This window comes from Strix uralensis, chromosome 12, assembly GCF_047716275.1.
Source record: "Strix uralensis isolate ZFMK-TIS-50842 chromosome 12, bStrUra1, whole genome shotgun sequence".
In the NCBI taxonomy this organism is placed as follows: domain Eukaryota; kingdom Metazoa; phylum Chordata; class Aves; order Strigiformes; family Strigidae; genus Strix; species Strix uralensis.
The window spans coordinates 13,391,438-13,410,064 of NC_133983.1; the positions used below are offsets into that span (position 1 = coordinate 13,391,438).

The following is an 18,627-nucleotide window of genomic DNA, read 5'->3' on the forward strand; positions in this document are numbered from 1 at the left end:
TAAAATTTGTATTGGGTGCAGGTATTTTTAACGAGTCTAATGCTGAATTTCGCATTGCAGTTTTGCAGTATCTGGCTATACTTGGAGTTATTTTTACATCTCCAAATGTATATAGCATTTACTATAGCAGATCTAAGCCAATAAACTGTCATTTTGACACAAATTATTGAGGCTAAAGTATTAAAAGATTAGTAGTAGATTATGTAGTTACAACAAAAACTGTTTATACCATGTTTCTTTTTTTCATGCAGTACATTTAAAAAGCAATTGTCATGTTGTAGAATTATTTTAATATAGAGTATGAAATAATACTGAGCTGCTTTTTGAATGATCAGGCTATTAAAATAGACCCTCAGAGCTTGTCTTTCCAGGTGCACAGGGAAACTAAAAGAATATTCCTGCTTAAAACGATGAACAAGAGCATTAACTGAAATTCACTGTGGTCTATGGCAGTTCTCTGGCGCGTGATTTAATGTATTTTCCGGTATCCACAGCTCTGTGACAGCTCTTGATGAAAGCAAAGAGATGTAATAGTCTCGTGTTGACACACTGATTGGGCGGTTTTTAAATGTAAAGTCAACAAGAAAACTTGAGTGATGGAAGGAGAAATAAGAAATTTGGCCTTGAAGTTGTTTCTGTTACAGGAAAACAATAAACCCAGCAACTGCGTTGTGTGGTGTTTGCTGGGAGTTTGTCCGTTAACGCTTCCAAGGTGTTTCGCCGGGAGCCGTAACGCAGCGGCCGCAGGACCGACCCCGTGCGCGCGCCCCTTCCGCTGCCGGCCGCCGCTGCCTGAGGGGAGCGGGGCGGGCGATGGCGGCGGGGAGCAGCCCTGGGGACCCCCTGGCCCTGCCTTCCCCGGCTGAGGGTCGCGGGGGCCACCGTGAGCTGACGGAGCAGGTAGTCTGGGCAGGGAGGGAGGGCAGGGGCGGGCAGGGCTCCGTGCCCGGGGGCGGTCGGGGGCTGCTGGAGGCTGAGGGTTGGGAAGCTCTGTCACTTTGTGCCACGCTGATGCTCCTGGCCGCTGGGTTTTTGTTAAGCTGTGTTCACACACGTGCATGCTGGACTGCCAGGAACAAACTCCCAAGTGACTGAAGAAAAGCCTTTTCAGAGTATCTTTACAGAGTTTGTAATGGTCTTGGCTAAAATGTGTGGCCTAAGAGCTTGATGTGCTGCCCTTTGTGGGCCAGAAGCAAGGAAACAAGTGTTTGAAAGCCCTGAGAGAGACTGTCTGAGGTTTAAAAGATAAATATTACTTCTCATGAGAGGAAGAAGAATTGGGAAGCCAAACCGAACCTCCTTCCCTTTCAGAAAAATAAAATCCACATCCATCCACCTTTCTTTCTCAACCTGATTTGGTAAATCCGCACCAAGCTAGTACCAAGGAAAGGATGTGAACTCTTCTCAGACAAATGGAACTTAATGTTCTCTGCCGGTTCTTGATTTCATACTCCCCCTTGTGGACTAAACTGTCAAAAATAATTTCAAATATTCCTAAATTTTGCTCTGTTCCTTTACAGATCCAATCTAAAATTCTGAGAGGACACATGATACTGTGAGCTCCTGCCATTTTTGCTTTGAAGACACAAAAATCCTTTCATATTCTTATGATAGAACAGTGAAGCTCTGGGTATGTTATGAATGCAACAGCAACAAATTAAAAACAAACATAAAAGCTGAAATCAAACAAGGAATGTTATACGGGCATGAAGATTGAATGAATTATCAGAGAGCCTTCTGAAGATATTTTACTGAAGTTTAAAAATAGCAACTGTAAATGTTTTTGCAGTTACAGATAAATAGCAAAACTCATTTCATACTTTGAATGCATTTTTTGACATTGAAGGGTGACTTTTGTAAGCATGTGTAGCATACACTGAATCATAAAGCTTACATACACAAAGCTTATTCTTTTTCTCCTGAAAGTTTATTTTTCTGACTTGTATGTGGCTGTTTGTGGAGAAGTAGGAGTTAGGGATCACACAGTTGTTATCAGCATGGCCATGGTATTTTCATACTTGATGATTGATTTTTTTCTTTTTGTTTAAGTCTTGATTTGCACCCTTGATTTTCTTGCTCCTCCAAGTTTTATGTAGTTAGCTGGAATTTCCCTAAAACTCCAGCCACCCTGGGCAGGGCAGTGGGGAGATCTGAAGTGGGGAAGTGTACGGATTCTGGGTGATCAAGTATAAATTTAGTCTAAAAATTAGCTGGGAGACATATAGTTACGTGAGCCCTTGAATTTTATGCAGACAAATGACAATGTAGCTGTGCTAAATAGAATGCAGGCATTGAGATCTGGCATATATTAAAACAGTCATGACTTGATCAAGAATTGGTAATGAGTTATAGTAGTGCCTTAATATGATATAAATACAGATGAAATAATTTGATAATGAATCTAAAGTGTTGACTTCTTACCAATGTGGTACTAGTTTCCTACCATAATCCAAACCTTCTTTCAGACATACTGAAAAAGCCCAAGAACCCCAAAAATGTAAAAAGTCCAGGCAATTTTCAGGTTAGCACTATTATGTTATCCAAGAGCTGTGGATGGCTATATCCAAGAAATCAGGAAGTCTAGAATAAAAAAAAGTCCCGTCTTAATGATCAGTTCCAAACTAAATAAACACATGGAGATCTTAAGCAAATATTGTAGATAGGAGAAATTATGTTCATTTATTTTGATAAGATTAATTTTGTCTGGACAGGCCTAATTTCCTCTTCTGCAGGAACAGCGGAAGCAATTAGAATTCAGGAGAGTATGGAGGACTTGGTCGCAGAGGGCTAGGCCAGCCCTGATAATTTCACTTCGAGGTTCTATTTTTTTTTTTTCCTTTGAAAGCATAGATATCAAATGATTGAGTGTACTGAGAAAGTATTTGAAGTTCCTCTTGAGAACAGACAGTGTCTCACTGACAGTCCACACATCTTTTGGAAAACAAAGATTAATAGGGCACACAGCAGACAAAGACTAGATAAGCCTAGAAGGGCAGTTGTGACTGCAAGGTTTTTGACTCAGAAAAATAGAAGAACATATGGTAACTTTGATATTTTTTTTTTCCCTTGGTCTTAGAGACATTCCTAATGATTCTAGTGTCAGTTGTTAGTCCTGTAGTGCACTGATGCATGTTCAGAAAATAAGTGAAAAAGTGAAAAATAAATTTACTTTCACTCCAGTTTTGTCTGTTACCGAGAGCTGCCAAGTTAGCAGGATAGCTCCTTCAAGGCCTTGTAAGGAAGCAGCTCTAGATCTGAGACTTGACAGTTGATGTTAAAAAGGGGAGTAGTAGTCAGTAGTCAGAGGTGCAAGGTTTTACTCTCATAGTGAAGACAAATGAAAGAACACAATGAAGGGAGTTTATGTTGCCTGCTTCCAGACTGATTCTGAAACCTCTTGGTGCTTATGCAAACAAAAGTCTAATTGAAGTAATTGGGTTAATCATGGAAATAGAAGATTATTTACCTAGATGAAGGTATGATGACTGATCCTGTGATACTTTGATCTGTGAATTCCTTTGCATGTCAACAGTCCTGGGTTTTTTTGTTTTGATGTTTACAGTCAGGCACCGTGATCCATTTGTAAAACTTGATTCATATTTTTATTTGTATTACTAAAGAACTTCAAGGCTTTACTGAGGGGTTAGGACTGCACTATGCTTTGAACATTATACGTGTATGACTAAAAGGTAGTCCCTTCCTGAAATCACTTAAAACTCTGTGTAACAGACTAAGTAGATAGAAGATGACAGAGAAATGTAACAGCCTCAAGCTGTGCCAAGGGAGGTTTAGATTGGATATTAGGAAAAATTACTTTACTGAAAGGGTTGTCAAGCATTGGAACAGGCTGCCCAGGGAAGTGGTTGAGTCACCATTCCTGGAGGTATTTAAAAGACTGTAGATGTGGCACTTAGGGACACGGTTTAGCAGTGGACTTGGCAGTGTTAGGTTTTTGGTTTGAGTCAATGATCTTGAAGGTCTTTTCCAACCTAAATGATTCTATGATAAATGAACCAATAATGCAGTATGGGTCAACATCTCAGCAATTCAGCAATCTGTTGATTGCTGTTGCAGAAATCACAAACCAGACATTTAAGTGGGATTTTGTATTAGGAGAGAGATTTCCAGTTATTTATAGGTGACTCCTTCAAAACATGAAGGACAGCAAAGGGGAACTCATAAATTTTGGAAATGTAATAACCAAGTGACAAAGGCTGGCATCAGAGGTAGGGCAGAAGGGAGATGATGTCTGGGGATAAATCACACAGAGCTTTGTATTTGAAGACAAGAGGCTTGTATTTGTGGCTGAGAATGAGGAATAAATGAAGAAACACAGAGGAAAAGACATAATACAGACAGTAAAGGGAAATGTGTGGAAGATCATTGCGCATGAGTACAAGCAGGGGAGACTGCATTTGTAAAGAAAATTGTGTTGCAATAATTGATACAGGGATGGCAGGCCTTGAGAGAGTGTTTTAACTATGTGAATGAAAATGGAAAGCCATATATTAATTTATGACGAAAGACTTGCCAGAATTTAGGTACATAGATGTGAGAGTCTAAGGAGAACTCTCTTCAAGAAATTTCTGGTGAAAACTATTGTGATGGGAAGGAGATAAATAGAAGTCTGGGTGTGATAGATGAACTACTCATTCAGTCAGTCTTGAAAAGGAGTAGAGAGTCTGAGATTGTAAGAGTAACTAAAGTAAGACTAACTTTACTGATTATCACAACTTTTGTTTTCTTTTGTGATGCTTTGTATTTTTTTACAATTTAGCAAAGCACTTCATAATCAAACTCATTTGGATTTATTCAAGGTTGTTGAGAAAGGTTTTCCTATTCAAGTTTTTGAAGAACATACTGCCCCAATTTGAGTGTAACTTGACTCCTGATGACAGAGGTGACCAATTTCTATCTTAATTTATTTTAAAAAAGTGATGGGTTTTGTGATTTCAAGGTTCAATTTCAGTGCATGTGGAAACACTTATTACAAAATGTAGGACAAGTAAGTTACTTTTTCAATCCTTCCTATGGTTTCCTAACTTGTACTACATTGAAGTCAAACTTCTTTTGCTTACTTTTGTGCTTCATAAATCATGCTGTTATAATTTTGGTTTGCATCTCCCTTCCTCCATATACTCTTCCCTCTTCATCCTTGCACTTTCATTTGTGCTGTCCATACTCTGCTAGCAGAGTGTTTACTGCCAGACTCCTTCATTCCCATGAACTACCATAAATCTCACCTTGTTCTCACCTACAATTTGTACAGGAGCTCTTAATATTTTCTGTTTTGCATATGATGTTTGCTGAATTAAACAGGAATCTTTTTATTATCTTAAATGCATGTTGGAATAGTCTGATAGATTATGGGCTCTTTTAGGGCAAAGGACTTGTCTCATTCTGTTTCTGAGCTATACAGGGCTGGAAGACTGTCTTTGCTATATGTTCTGAAAGGGGTATATAAATATATATCACTTGTATAAGAGAACAGCATTGAATTAGCCAAGGTTCAGGGGTTCATCTGTCAGAGATTTATACCTTCATAAAAGTTCTTGTCTATCTGTATTGTTTATTAATATTCTGTAGCCTTTCTATTAAGCCTGTCTTGTCAGTTAAAGAGGAAATGCACCTTAATCCAGTGTCAATCTGTGGACATAATAATTAAAACAACTGCAGCATACATTAACATTCAGCTAAGTAGGTCACACAATGCCTCCAGGGGTACTATTTCTGGCATATTTTATCTTTAAGTCATACTTTAAATCAATTTTTATCAGACTGTAGAGTTGACTGATTAGGTTTTTGATCACTGAATAGTACATGTGCTACACTGCCTATTGCAGTTGTGTGTATCTTTGAAAATTGTTAAACAGCAAGTAAAATACCATTGTGTCCAGCCCTAGAAACCACTTTTCAATTAAAAATGCTGCCAGTTCATAAACTTCATGTCGTCATTTGCTTTATGTGTTTCTGTTTAGGAGCAGAGATTGTGTTGGTTGCAGGAAGTATACACATACGGAGAAGATAAAAATATTTTAATAATATAATTGTGTAATTGTTGTTAGAATGTATATGTATAATTGTAGAATAATTGTAGTTGTTAGATTGTTAATGCATTGACTTTCTTGGGCGAAATGTATAAAAGTGACAGTTTATGAACTTTATCAAAATAAAAAGCCACAATGCTACTAAAAACATTTCAATATAAATATTACATAAATATGTGGGAATATTTAACAAAACTGTGTGAGTGAACATTTTTGACCGCCTATTTAATGGAAACTTGCCAGTTTTACTAAACTTTATTGAATAGCTTTGTTGTCTAATGTGACTTTGTTTGTGCAGAGCAGCGTTTGTGGTAGAGGGTTACCCAGCAACATAACCACTAAAAATCAAAAAAACCCCTACTGACAAGAGCACTTCACATTCATTAAAGAAAAGACATCATAATGGCTTTAAAATTATTCTAACGTTAGAAATAATTAAATATCTTGTAATGGATGAAATTAAATTGAGTGCTTGCGCTGAAAATTGCATATGTGACTTTTTTATTATTAGTTTATCTCTGAAATATAAACAATCCTTTTTTCAACTAAGCTATGCAATAATTTTTGCTGTAGCCTTTTAAAATCTATTTTGAATTAGTGGGTGTGAAGATGTCAATCACTGTCAGATTTAAATGTTGTCATTTATTTTTTAAATACCTTCTTTTAAGTGAAAACATTGATTGCTGTTTTCATTAACATCATTTTTAGAGTGGTAACATCATCATATGATAACACTGTCAAGGCTTGGGATATGGAAACAGGAAAAATACTTGTATGTATCCTTTAGAATGCATCTTGCAAAAGTATAACTGCAAAATTCAGATTTATTGCTTTGTTATTGATAAATAAGAAAACACAGCATTCTTTGTTAGCACAATGCAATATAGTTAGGGTAGGTGGGCTTGATTTTTAGTCCTAGTTCTGGTACTGATAATTGCTTCATCTTGGGTTCATGAAGTTTTTCAATGAACACGTCTTAGTTATTTCAGATAATGGGTATGATAACAACCTGTCTCAGAAGATACATTTAAGATTGATCAAATTAACATTTTAGGATTTGAACAGGGTGGCCTTGTCTAATTTTAAGTTTATTGCTAATGCAAAAATAGAAAAATTGGATATAATGACATCTTTCAGCTTTTACCTAAACAAAGTAATATCAAAAGCCTTCTTTCTGAATCTGCTTACAGATTACAGAAAGTCTGCTGTAAAATTCTCTCTAACCCTCAAGCATGCTTCTAAAACCTTTTATTTTCTCTTTAGTGGACAGTAGAACATGAAGGCATTGTAACTTCATGTAATATTTCTTGTGATGGCAGATATGTGGTATCTGGTTCAGACAAAGAAAATGCCATATATATTTTTGATTCAATAAGTGCAGCAGTTGTGGCACATATCCAAGGTAAGACTTAAGACTTTTACATCTTGTTTATGCAGCTCTTGAATTTTTTTTATTTCTTACGAAATTGGAGAAGATTAATTAATTCAGTTCAGTTCAAATATCCTTACTTGAGAAAGGCAAAAGAAACTTATCTGTAAGACACTGAACCCAATATTTTTCAGAATAGGCTTATGAAAAAGAGATAATAGCCCAAATTAGACGAACAGTGATTCTTTTCTGAATGATAATTTCCCTTTGAAGGTAATTTCACTAGTGATACCTCAGTCCCATAAGGCTTCCACTCAGGACTGCAGGTCAGGGAGTCTGCCAGTCCTGCAGAATCAGCTTCAAAAGATATGAGCAGTCTTAGAAATGTTAAATTAGCATCTGGTTAATGTGCTCCTGTGAACCAGAGCCTGATGGTAAAATCATTTAGATTTAAAAATAAAAAGTGCAACGAATGGATGTAACTTTTATTAGAACTGTCTCTGTTAGGTGACACTATCAAGACATATTTTGTTTACATTAATTTAATGGAGTTATTTGCATTCTTAAAGTATAATTACCTGCTTAAGTGCTTCCTAAGAGTCTGAGCAGTTAACTGTCATTGGCATTATGGGGCCACGCTTCTGGACTTATTTTCAGAAATGGAGCAGAGAAATAAGTTACTACAGGGCAGCATGTGAATTTATGTTGAGTGCCTGGGTACAGGTTCGTATTTCATACTGACTGCAGTAACTCTGAGGCCTCTCTTCACGGAGAGGTAGGTGAGGAGGTGTCCTAGCCAATGAAATAGCAATTTTGAAATTACTGTGGTTTGGAAATAGACTGATGCATAGATGCTATGGGTAGTTCTGCCTTTCAGATCTGTGTTCTGAGCTCCAGATGTAATTATTCAAAATTACTAATAGTCTCACTTGATGTTTTTTGTATAGGTCATCATAAAAGTACAATCACAAGATGTTGTTTTGACCCTGATAACCAAAGAGTGACTTCTGTATCATATGATAAGACCATAAAGCTATGGGATATGATAACATGATCTGCCTCAATTGCAATTAATGAGTAAGAAACAATACTATAGTTAATTATCCATGACAGCATTTGCATCTTCCACAATTATCACACTCTTCCTGTGTTTTTGTCTGTGTTTCAGGGGACACAGCAATGCTATCTCAGATTGCTGCTTTACCTCTGATGGTCATTACTTGTGCACAGCATCCTGGGACAAAAGCTTAAAAATATGGGATATAAAGGTAGAACAATTTCAGTGTCATGAACCAGTTTCCTTGGATCAAGGACATGAGGGTTCTGTTAGTTCCTGCCTTTTTAGCCAGGATGGTGAGTTATCTTAATACTAGTGCATGACGTGTCTCAATGCCTATGTATAGGACATCTCAGATAAACCATGAGTGACCAATCTAATCATGTAGGTAATGAATTCATTGTTTCTGAGATAACACGTTTAATTATGAGAAAATGATGTCCATGTAAATAACTAAATTGAAGTTGATGGTCTGTGTTCTGTCTTAACCAGGCAACTGGAACACTTGCTTAATTGATATACCCATCCAGAGGTACAATGAAAAGATCATAATGGAGTAAAAGCACAATACTATGTTAAAAGATTAACTTAGCACTTGTGGATATTCTCCTAACATTAGTTGAAAAAACATGTTCAGTAAATACTGTACTGATCTGTAATAATTAGGAAAATGTGTGTGTCTCTCTTAGTACCCCCAACAGTAATGTTACTTCACAGCCCAAATAACATATGCTAGTAATGTACTTCTGAAAAACTTCATGGATGTTCTCAGCTACCCTGATGGAGCACATAAACTACCATGTTCAAAGTAGATGATATCTATGACTTACAGCAAGACAATCTGGCACCTGGAACTCAATGTCTCCTTGATGCTTGGATGAATAGGAGGAAGAAACAGACTCCCCAGTTTACCTGTATCTGAGTGGAGGTAGTGGGGAGCTGTTTCTCACCACCCTAGTTCCATTATTTTCACTAGATCATAGACAACTCTGAGTCCCTCCACAACATGAAACTGGTGTTACTTCAAACTGCTGCTGCACTGAAACAGCTTGTCTTCTCTTCACTGGGACAGACTAATATGAATTTCTGTACTTTGTAATCTAATTGGCTGTTTTTCTTATGCAATTTCACATTTGAATACTCCAGTAAAAATTACTCCTGAACTGCTGACAGCGGGTTAATCTGCAGTCATACCCAAACAGTGCCTTTTGACTTAGGCAACTCAAATAAATAAATAGCAGCTCTGTGGGGAAAAAGATGTCTGTGGCATCAAGATGTGCAGATGCAGATAAGCCTGTGAATATTGGAATCTGAAAGTATGCTTTCCACAGTTTTATTCACAGTTGACCTAATAATTCTGGAAGTATTCTCTATGTTTTAATTTTTAAACAAGTTATCTCCTTAATTTTCTAAGTCAACAGAATTGTCATGTATGGTTTTTTCCACTGTTTGCTAAATTTATGCATTAATATTTACAAAATTAAGAACATTATCAACAGGTAGCCTAAATGAACTTCTACTATCTTGTTAAGGCATGACTAATACCACATTATTTAAAATTTTTTATAAAGTCTGACTCACTGTTAGAAAGAGCCTCTTTTATTAGTGTGTATGACAAAGCAAAGATAAAATATATTCTGATTTTATATTTCAGCATCACTTGTTGTGTCTGGCGGATATGACGAAACTATAGCTGTATGGGATACAGATGCAGGCTATAAAAAGCTAAGCTTAAAGGTGACCTCTTACTTGGTCACTAGTTTGATGAGAAGGTGTCAAATGTATTGGTAGTTTAAAAGCATTGTATATTATCTGACAAATACTCTTGCCCATCCTTTTTAGATACAGGCAGGAATATATCCGGGACTTGTGCAATTTAATTTCCTAGAACAGTATATTCTTATACAGTTAGCTACAAAGATAGTACCTTTGTCAAGTCAGTTGTTAATAAACTATTACATTTATCTTTTTATGAACAAGCTCATTTAAGGATTACATTAGATGGAGTTATGCCTATGTTTTAGGAGAGAGTTTCTTCCAGCAAGTAACAAGGGCCTGCATATTGCGTATATTAATTTTGAAACATCACACTCCTGTATATCTGTATGTTTACATGCTTGCTTATGTCCACAGAAAACAGTACATTTAAAAGGGATGCATTCAAAAAAATGTAAATACCAGTGTTGAGGTTGTCAAGCTTAGGTCAGTCCCTAGGTTACATAGTTTACGTTACTGCTTATAGTGACAGGGATGTGGTCCACCATCTTACAATATTTTTTAGGATGGACAATTCTGTAAATGAGGTAGCTGTTCAGTATTTAGCTATCCCTGCTTAGAGCTAGGCCTCCTCTTTTCTTCCATATCCATGGTAATACTGCCCAAAATTTGAGGCAGTAAGTAATACCTGCATAAAATTTAAAAAAGGTCCAACTCTCACCAGGTTTTTTTGTGCCATCATGACTTTATTTTTTGCAAACATACCATATTGTATTACGATACCTTTCATTCGTTTCTTATTTTAGTGGAAACGATGCACAAGACTTGAACTAATGTTCAGACATGTGGATCAAAGAAAAGGATTAACACAATTCATAAAGTTACGTGCATGCATTTTGCTTTGTCAGAGTTCAGATCTGCAACTGTGGTTCCTTCCTGTCTTACGAATTTTATGGACTTTCCTATCTTATGAATGTTATGATTTTAATGGACTTTTTTTTTTTTTTTTACTTACTGCATACACTATTCAAGGCTTAGTTAAACCAGAGATCAGAAGCCTGTGCCTCACACTTGTTACCTTAAATGTAAGCTTACCTACCCTCTGGAACCGGAATTGTACCGATCAAACCTTTTGAGCCCTAACAGTACACATTCTCCACCAGCATCAGTGCTTTACATAATGCAGCTACTGCAAATTTCCCAGTTCACAACAATCACTGTAACTAACTCAGTTTCCCATAAAAAAGAAGGCATCTGTTTAAATGCTAATGTCTTTGTAACTATGGAGAATTCCAGTTCAGTATGTGTGCTTTGGTATAATTATATTCTGGGCTCATAACGAAATTTAAAAACATGTTTTAAAGATTCTGCTATAAAAACCACATTTTATGTATGCATGTTTGATGACTACTCTGTGCTGGAAAAATATATGTTCATCTTTTTATTGTATTTCTCAGATGTGTCATTTGTCTATCAAAACGACACCATGCCTTCCTAAACTCTAGGAATTTTATCTGTCAATAGCATTCATGTTTGAATAACCTCCCTAGCTGGAATAAATAATTTTAGATTTTAACCTGTTTCTATTCTTATGCCAACTCAATGTTGTTAACCTCAAATCAGCTGTGCTGCTGTTGTCAGAACAAGGATATCCAATACAGCTGCTTGACTTGGCCTGCTTTCAGAATTGGTTTCCTTCCCTTAAATGGGGAGAAGCTGCTGCCTGTTCCCACAGCTCTGCCCCTCCATTACCACATGATAAACAGCCTCAAGATTTTTTTAGGTAATAAGTATTAGAAGTCAACTCTCTCTTCACAATTCTTTATTAAACTGTTTAAAAAATAGAAAAGACCTGTGCTTAAATGGAGCTTAAACCCATGGTAACTGTGTAGCTGTCATTGTTCTAAGTGCTACAACTGGTGGTCTGGTTACCAGAGATAGTAACGGTCACCATTTTCAGGTATACGTAGGAAAGGATGAACTTCATAACAACTTCTTTTCTTGACTGGACATGAGGCAGTCTAAATAAGAATTTTCTTACTGCATTTCAAAATGGATTTATGGTACAAATAGGTTTTTTTATTATAATAAAAATAATAAAGTTTTTTTCATGTGTTATAGTTACATTTTGCTTTACTGTAGGGTCATTGGGACTGGGTGACAGATGTTGCAATTAGCAAAAACAAGAAATGGATTCTTTCAGCCTCAAAGGTAATCGCTAATTCCTGATGTGGTTTCAGGAGCTAACTTACAAATGGATGTGAAGACTTCATCTGTTATTTTCAGCTTTTTTTTGGCTTAAATTTAACAATGGTGTAGTTGTTCATAAAAGTGCTAAGTTGTAGTCAGTATTTACCAGAAGTAATTAGAGAAAATCTTTAAAAGAATTTGATAAGTATGTTTATTTTTGGTTATTTAAAAACGTGCAGGCAGTTTTAAGATTGATAAAGATTGTTTCCAAAGACATGATACTTAAATGTGAGAGAGTTTAGCTCTCAAATTGAGAGGGTTCCTCTAATGAGATGAGATTTCATCCCTTTGGAAATCACTGTTTTGCTAATATGCAAATACATCAAAATAATTGTATCTTTTTCTCAGGATTCTACTTTGAGATTGTGGAATATTGAAAAAATGGATCATATTCCTTCAGTGATAGAAAGTAGAAAATCAAGAGGTTCAAAAATTGCTCAGGTTCTATCACTTTGTTTTTTAATTACACCTCATACTTTATTCAGAAAGAAAAATTGAATGTTAAAGGAGAGCTGTCAGATTTCTACGCTAAAAACACAAACTGATTGCAAAGATTGTCAAGTTGTTTCTTGTGAGTTGGATGTAGTAATAACAGTTCTTTTTAAAACTGATTTTGGTAAGGACACCAGTTTTCATATGCAAGTGCATTTTTGGTTTTAGAAAACAAAGCCTCCTATGTGTACTTCTAAAATGAAATATGTTTTGGTTTTCTATACCTAATGCTTCTGCAGAGTAATTGGCTGCTTATATAGGAGTATTACCAAACCAAGGCAGGTAATATTCATGTGCTCCTGGACATAAATCAGCTTATATGAATTCTGAGGAATGTCTTTTCAAAGCTGAGACTGTAAGTATTCTGACTTCTAAAACATGAATTATAAAAAGATAAGAAAGAAGAACACTGACAAGCTTAATGCTATTGAAACATGCTTTTTGTTACAGTCCTTCAATTTGTTTTGGTGGTGGATTTGCAAGACCTTGTATATATTTTTCTCATTGTTAATAACCATTAAGTGAAACTGCATGAAAAAGACTAACTTTTTTTACTATTTCTGTAATATTTATCAGACTTTCTTGTTGAATAGCAGTTATTCAAAAGCAGTGTGCAGCTTTTAAGCTTTTAAATAAGTTTTATAAATGTGCCAGCAGTAAAAATGTGTACATTCCTAAAGTATCAATTAACAGAAGTTTGAGAATTTGGTTAAAATTGGTACAGGAAAGGATCTTTTGGTGCATTTTAGCAATACTTAAAGCATACCAAACAATTAGAAAAATGTCTCAAATTTTTTGTAAATAGTTTCACAAGTAGTGAATTGGGAATCCATGTTATGCTGACTCTGATAGAAGTGGATTAAACTTCAAGAGTATGAGTGTAGCGAGCAGAAAAACTTCTTTGTACTGACTACAGTGCATTAATATTTCATCTGAAATCATTGTTATGTATCAGTTTTCCTTTCTTTTTAAAATTTTTCTTTCTACATTTCTCCTTTAGTCAGACAATGATCAGGTAAAAAAAAAAAGTAAACAAAAAAAGCCAGAAACCACATAGTGATTATCATCAAGACAGAACAGCTAAAAACTGGATACCCATCAAGCCACCCAAAAAGTATGATACTGTATTATTTGAAAAAAAAAATAAATCAAAAGTTCACATAAAATACAGTTTTATTCAGGAAAAAACTCCATTACAGGAATGAATTTTGAGCAGCACTATCTGTGTCAAGTTTATGACAGCTATATGCACTCAGTGCATCCCAAAAATCAGGCAAGATACATGTGTGTATACAGAGCTGTACCTTCATGAGTGAAATAATGCACATCTGTCCCAGATGATTAACTGAAATGCCATTTTTATTATATTTACGCCAGTGTGAAGAATGTGAAAAACCTTTCTTACGCCTGCAGTGTAGTGACTCAGAAGTGATAACCAAGTGTGTATTCTGTTGTCTGTCTTCTCCAGTGAGAAAAATTTTGCCATTGCCACCTTCTGTTCCTCCTGACCTTTAAATTAATCTAGCAGTCCTGGGATGTTAACACATTTAAGTATAAATGGAGTGTCTGTTCATCTTTATGTAATACACATATAAAGCTAAGACTTTCATCTAACCTTGCTCTACTATAGTATTGTGTATGAAGAATAATAAAATACACTGTTCTAATCCATTAAATAGCTGTGACATATCAAGTAAAGAATAAAAATCCCCAGGAGTAGAAACTATATTTATGCTGCACGGTACTAGATAATAAAATTACTTGTCCTTTGGAAAATTTTAAACAATTTTAAATGAATATACTCGTTCCAAGTTCAATTTACTAAAGAAAATATATGGATATGTAAATTATTGAGAGGTTTCTTTCCATTCTTTAGATAAACCATTCTTCTTTACCATGGCAAGCAAAAAATCTTTGCTGTCAGTGGACATCAGAAAAAGGTTTTTGAATGAGACCGTGAACTTTTTTCTAACTTGTTGCCATACCACTTACAACAGTTTTGTAAAGGAGCTTTCAGGCATTGAGAGTAAGTTGTGTTTCATGTCTGACATGTTCCAGCACAAATTAGTTCTGTATAATAAAGGCTTCCTCCAGCAAGAAACATGGTATTTTTTTCTACCCTCTCTTAGGAGCAACCCTGAGAGGATTATATCTATTCAGTATATGTGAAAATGTCAATTAATAAAAGATTAACTGTTTCAAAATGTTTGGAAGCCTTAGTCCTAAAAATAGTGTTTTCAACCTATTCAGCATGTCTTTCTAAAAGGAACTTAAAGTGGGGAAAATAGGGGGGACAGGGCATGTGACAGCCTGGAATGCAGTCAAGCTGTAGAACACAAAGAAATCTAAGTAGGTAGATTTTTTTCTCTTGTTTAAATTATGTGAATTGTGTAGCAACAATTACACTTGAATCCAAGGTTAAATGAAAAATATTTCTAGGGAATAGGATGTTTTGTACAGATTTATAGCTTTGAATTATTAGGTGATAAATTGTATTATTTTCCAGCATTCTTTCCCCCTCTTTACTCCTTAATTAAATACTACTGTTTTGTTACGGGAGCTAAAACAAAATGCTGTGTCTATGGTCCTCATGTTTGTTTGTTTGTTTGTTTTTTAAACAGATCACATAAAATACGCATGGTTTATAGCTGAATTAATTTGGCTTTAATGTAGTTAGTAATACTGATCTAATTTCTCTATGTTAGAAAAGATTAGTCCTAGAAGAATTAATGTTATATTAGAATTGAAGGTGTTATTTGTTTCTTTCTTTATCCTTTTCAGCTGGAAAAATCAAAGCTCCAATTTTTTCTGCTGAAACAGGAAAAAAAAGCAGTTGCTCTGTAGAGGCTTGGTTCATTTTGCATTAGTAATGTGAATAGGTTGGAAATTTTCTTCTGAATGAATCTTTTATTTCACAAATGGAGAAAAACAAGGAAAAAAATAATTCTTGCATTCTGGCTTTAATAAAATCAGTAAGTTTTATTACTTATTGCTCTTTTCTGTCCATTATCATCACCTGTTTAGTGCTTAGTGCCACGTGAGTCAGCTTGTCCTCAGCCCTGACCTGATCTCACCTGCAGCTGTAGGCTTGTATTTGTATGCAGTATAGGTTTTGTGGAGAATGGGATAGTTACAGACAATTCATAAGATGGAGATTTATCTGCATTTTTTCTGGATCTTGTACCCCCAGTAGTTTGACTAATTCACTCAGTCCCTGTTCTAACTTGATGAGAAAGTTGTAAAACTGTTTTAGACCAAGTCAGCGTGGCTGCCCTTCCGTAGGGGTTGTTTGAAGAGTAACATCTATAATTTGGTTGTAAATATGCCTCAGATGCCTGTTAAATTGCCAAAGCCATTTCTGTGCTTTGCAGATTCTGATTACGCTCCAGGCCTGTAATCAGGCCTGTTGCTGAGCTGATCCTTCCCGCTACCCTTGGCTTGTGGGCCAGGCTCCGTGTTCGCTCATGGCTCGTTCCTGCCCGGTAGCACTGTCCGTTTCTTGGCCTGGCGCACCCTCGTTCTCTGCCCTGCACAGGTACGGGGTGAAGGGCCGGGGCCCTGAGGGAGGGCGTTTTACTGGTGGCATCAGTTCTGTGTTAAGAATTCTAAGTAGCTCTGTAGAAAACTACCCACTTCACTTTTTCTAGTTATTAAGCTTGTGTGAACGTGTGCGGGTTTGGTCAGGCGGCCTAGTGTTCAGTGTGTGCACAGATCATAAAGCACATAAGCAGTGTGTGCATGTGATGTTGCAGTTCCATTTTTTGCATCATTATAGATGATTGCAGCGTGTAGTCGGGGTCCGAGCTTCCCGTGGTATCTTCTGCTGTGAGCCCGGGGCAATCGAGACGCTGTGGGCTACGGCGGGACTGGAGCCTAACCGTAAGCAAGTATTTTTTTAGAAATGCTGCCATTTACGTGTTTCCCCTCGGTCTCTCCACGTGTTGTGCCGAAACAAACGCTAACGCTCGCGTGCAGTTCCCAGTGGCGCCCCGAGCCGCCCAGTCCCGCAGGGCGCTCGCTGCCCTTCTTGTCCCGCCTGCTCACAGCTGCGGCACCAGGCGCCGTCCGCCCCCCCCCCCCCGCGAGCCGCCGCCGCCTGTCAGAGCCTCGGCAGGAGCTGAGCGATCCTGCCGGCCTGCGCGGGCAGCGCCGCGGGCAGCGGGCGTGGGCTGAGCCGGGCCGGGCCGGGCCGGGCCGCAGCACTGCCTGAGGCACCGGGGCAGCGCGAGCGCGGCCGCGCGGGGCCGGGCCGCTGTGTTGGGGCCGCGCGCAAGCTAAGCCTATCGCCCGGCGCCGTGGCTTAGTTGGTTAAAGCGCCTGTCTAGTAAACAGGAGATCCTGGGTTCGAATCCCAGCGGTGCCTGCGCGGGGTAGAGCTCGCCTTTTGCTCCGCGGGCGCTGTTTTATCGACGGCGCGGACGGGACGGGGCCGCCCATGTCGCCGCGACGGGAGGGGGCGCCGGGCCGCAGCTCCGCTGCGATTAGGACGAAAAAATCCGGGGTGTATATATATATATATATAGAATCATAGAATCATTCACGTTGGGAGAAACCGTTGGGATCATCGAGTCCATCCAACCCGCTCTACAAAGTTCTCCCCTACACCGTATCCCCCAGCATCTCATCTAAACGACCCTTAAACACATCCAGGGATGGTGTCTCCACCACCTCCCTGGGCAGCCTGTTCCACTGTCTGACCACTCTTTCTGAGAAATTTTTTTTCCTAATGTCCAGTCTGAACCTCCCCTGTTGCAGTTTAAAGCCATTAAATCAAGACGTCTCAATTCGGACCACGCACAGTGCACGCCCCGGGCTCAGCACCCCCTCCGCGCCTCACAGCCGAGGTTACAGCCCCGCCCCCCAGCTGTCATTCATATAGAGCCAAGAAAATGCCTCTCAAAGTTATTTTTTTTCTTGTCTCCAGATCTTCAATAGCTTCTCAGTATGGTAAATGGAGCTACTCTTTCGTTTTGGGTTTTTTTTTTCCTCTTACAGTTTGAGTGCATGTTGACTAGGTGTCTGCTGCTGAGGCCTTTGTCACCCAACAGTACCAAGACCTAGCTTTCACCTCTTATTACTTCCTCATGGTACATAAAGTCTGGCTTTTCCAAGTGAAAGTCATAGTAAGTGCTCTGTGCTGTTCTCCAGGTAATTAGTGACACAGCAGAGGGACTGGTTTTCCTGGACATCTTTAAAGATCAAAGGCGAAATCCTGCCCCATTAGGCTTGTGAATGAGGTTCAATGAAATTATTCCAAATTTGTGTTACTGTAAACAAAGGCAGAATCGGCCCTCAGATCTAAAGATAAAAGTCTTAAAACCCATTAATACAAGTCCCAGTCTAGCAGCCATATCTTCAGGCATTTTTTTTGGCCCACACAGCCGTGATGGGAGTAAATGGCATATTTGGAAGGTCAGGTTTTCAGAACTCAGATCTGCGGCCAAATCACAGCTGACAGTAGCCCTAAATGCAGTGTATAAGTCTTAATGTCCAGGATGACGATCTTTGGTTACAACAGTTACCTGCAGGAATCTTTGAGTAGTATTTACTGTAAAAATGCAACATAGATAGTATTTGATATGTGATAAATAAAAGTAAACTGTAATTGCAAATTGCAAGATGTTTGTTAAAAATTAGGAGTATCTTGGGATTAACCTCCCATAGATTGGCATTGTGTAAAAGAAAACAAAAATAAC

At 37.7% G+C, this 18,627-nt stretch overlaps 1 protein-coding gene and 1 non-coding gene across 2 annotated transcripts; both read left to right on the plus strand.

The window, feature by feature from the left end:
- Positions 1–755: 755 nt before the first annotated feature.
- Positions 756–15,913, plus strand: WDR88 (WD repeat domain 88). The gene is given in 13 exon segments (XM_074881321.1): positions 756–900; positions 1,521–1,545; positions 1,548–1,630; positions 4,818–4,870; positions 4,872–4,900; positions 6,758–6,819; positions 7,311–7,449; positions 8,364–8,493; positions 8,585–8,769; positions 10,128–10,210; positions 12,332–12,400; positions 12,788–12,880; positions 14,309–15,913. Coding segments are annotated over 13 exon segments (1,176 nt in total). The 5' UTR covers positions 756–813; the 3' UTR covers positions 14,447–15,913.
- A 1,307-nt stretch (positions 15,914–17,220) lies between these two features.
- On the plus strand, positions 17,221–17,294 carry TRNAT-AGU (transfer RNA threonine (anticodon AGU)). Its single transcript has one exon. It is a non-coding gene; the product is annotated as a tRNA-Thr (tRNA).
- The last annotated feature ends 1,333 nt before the right edge of the window (positions 17,295–18,627 follow it).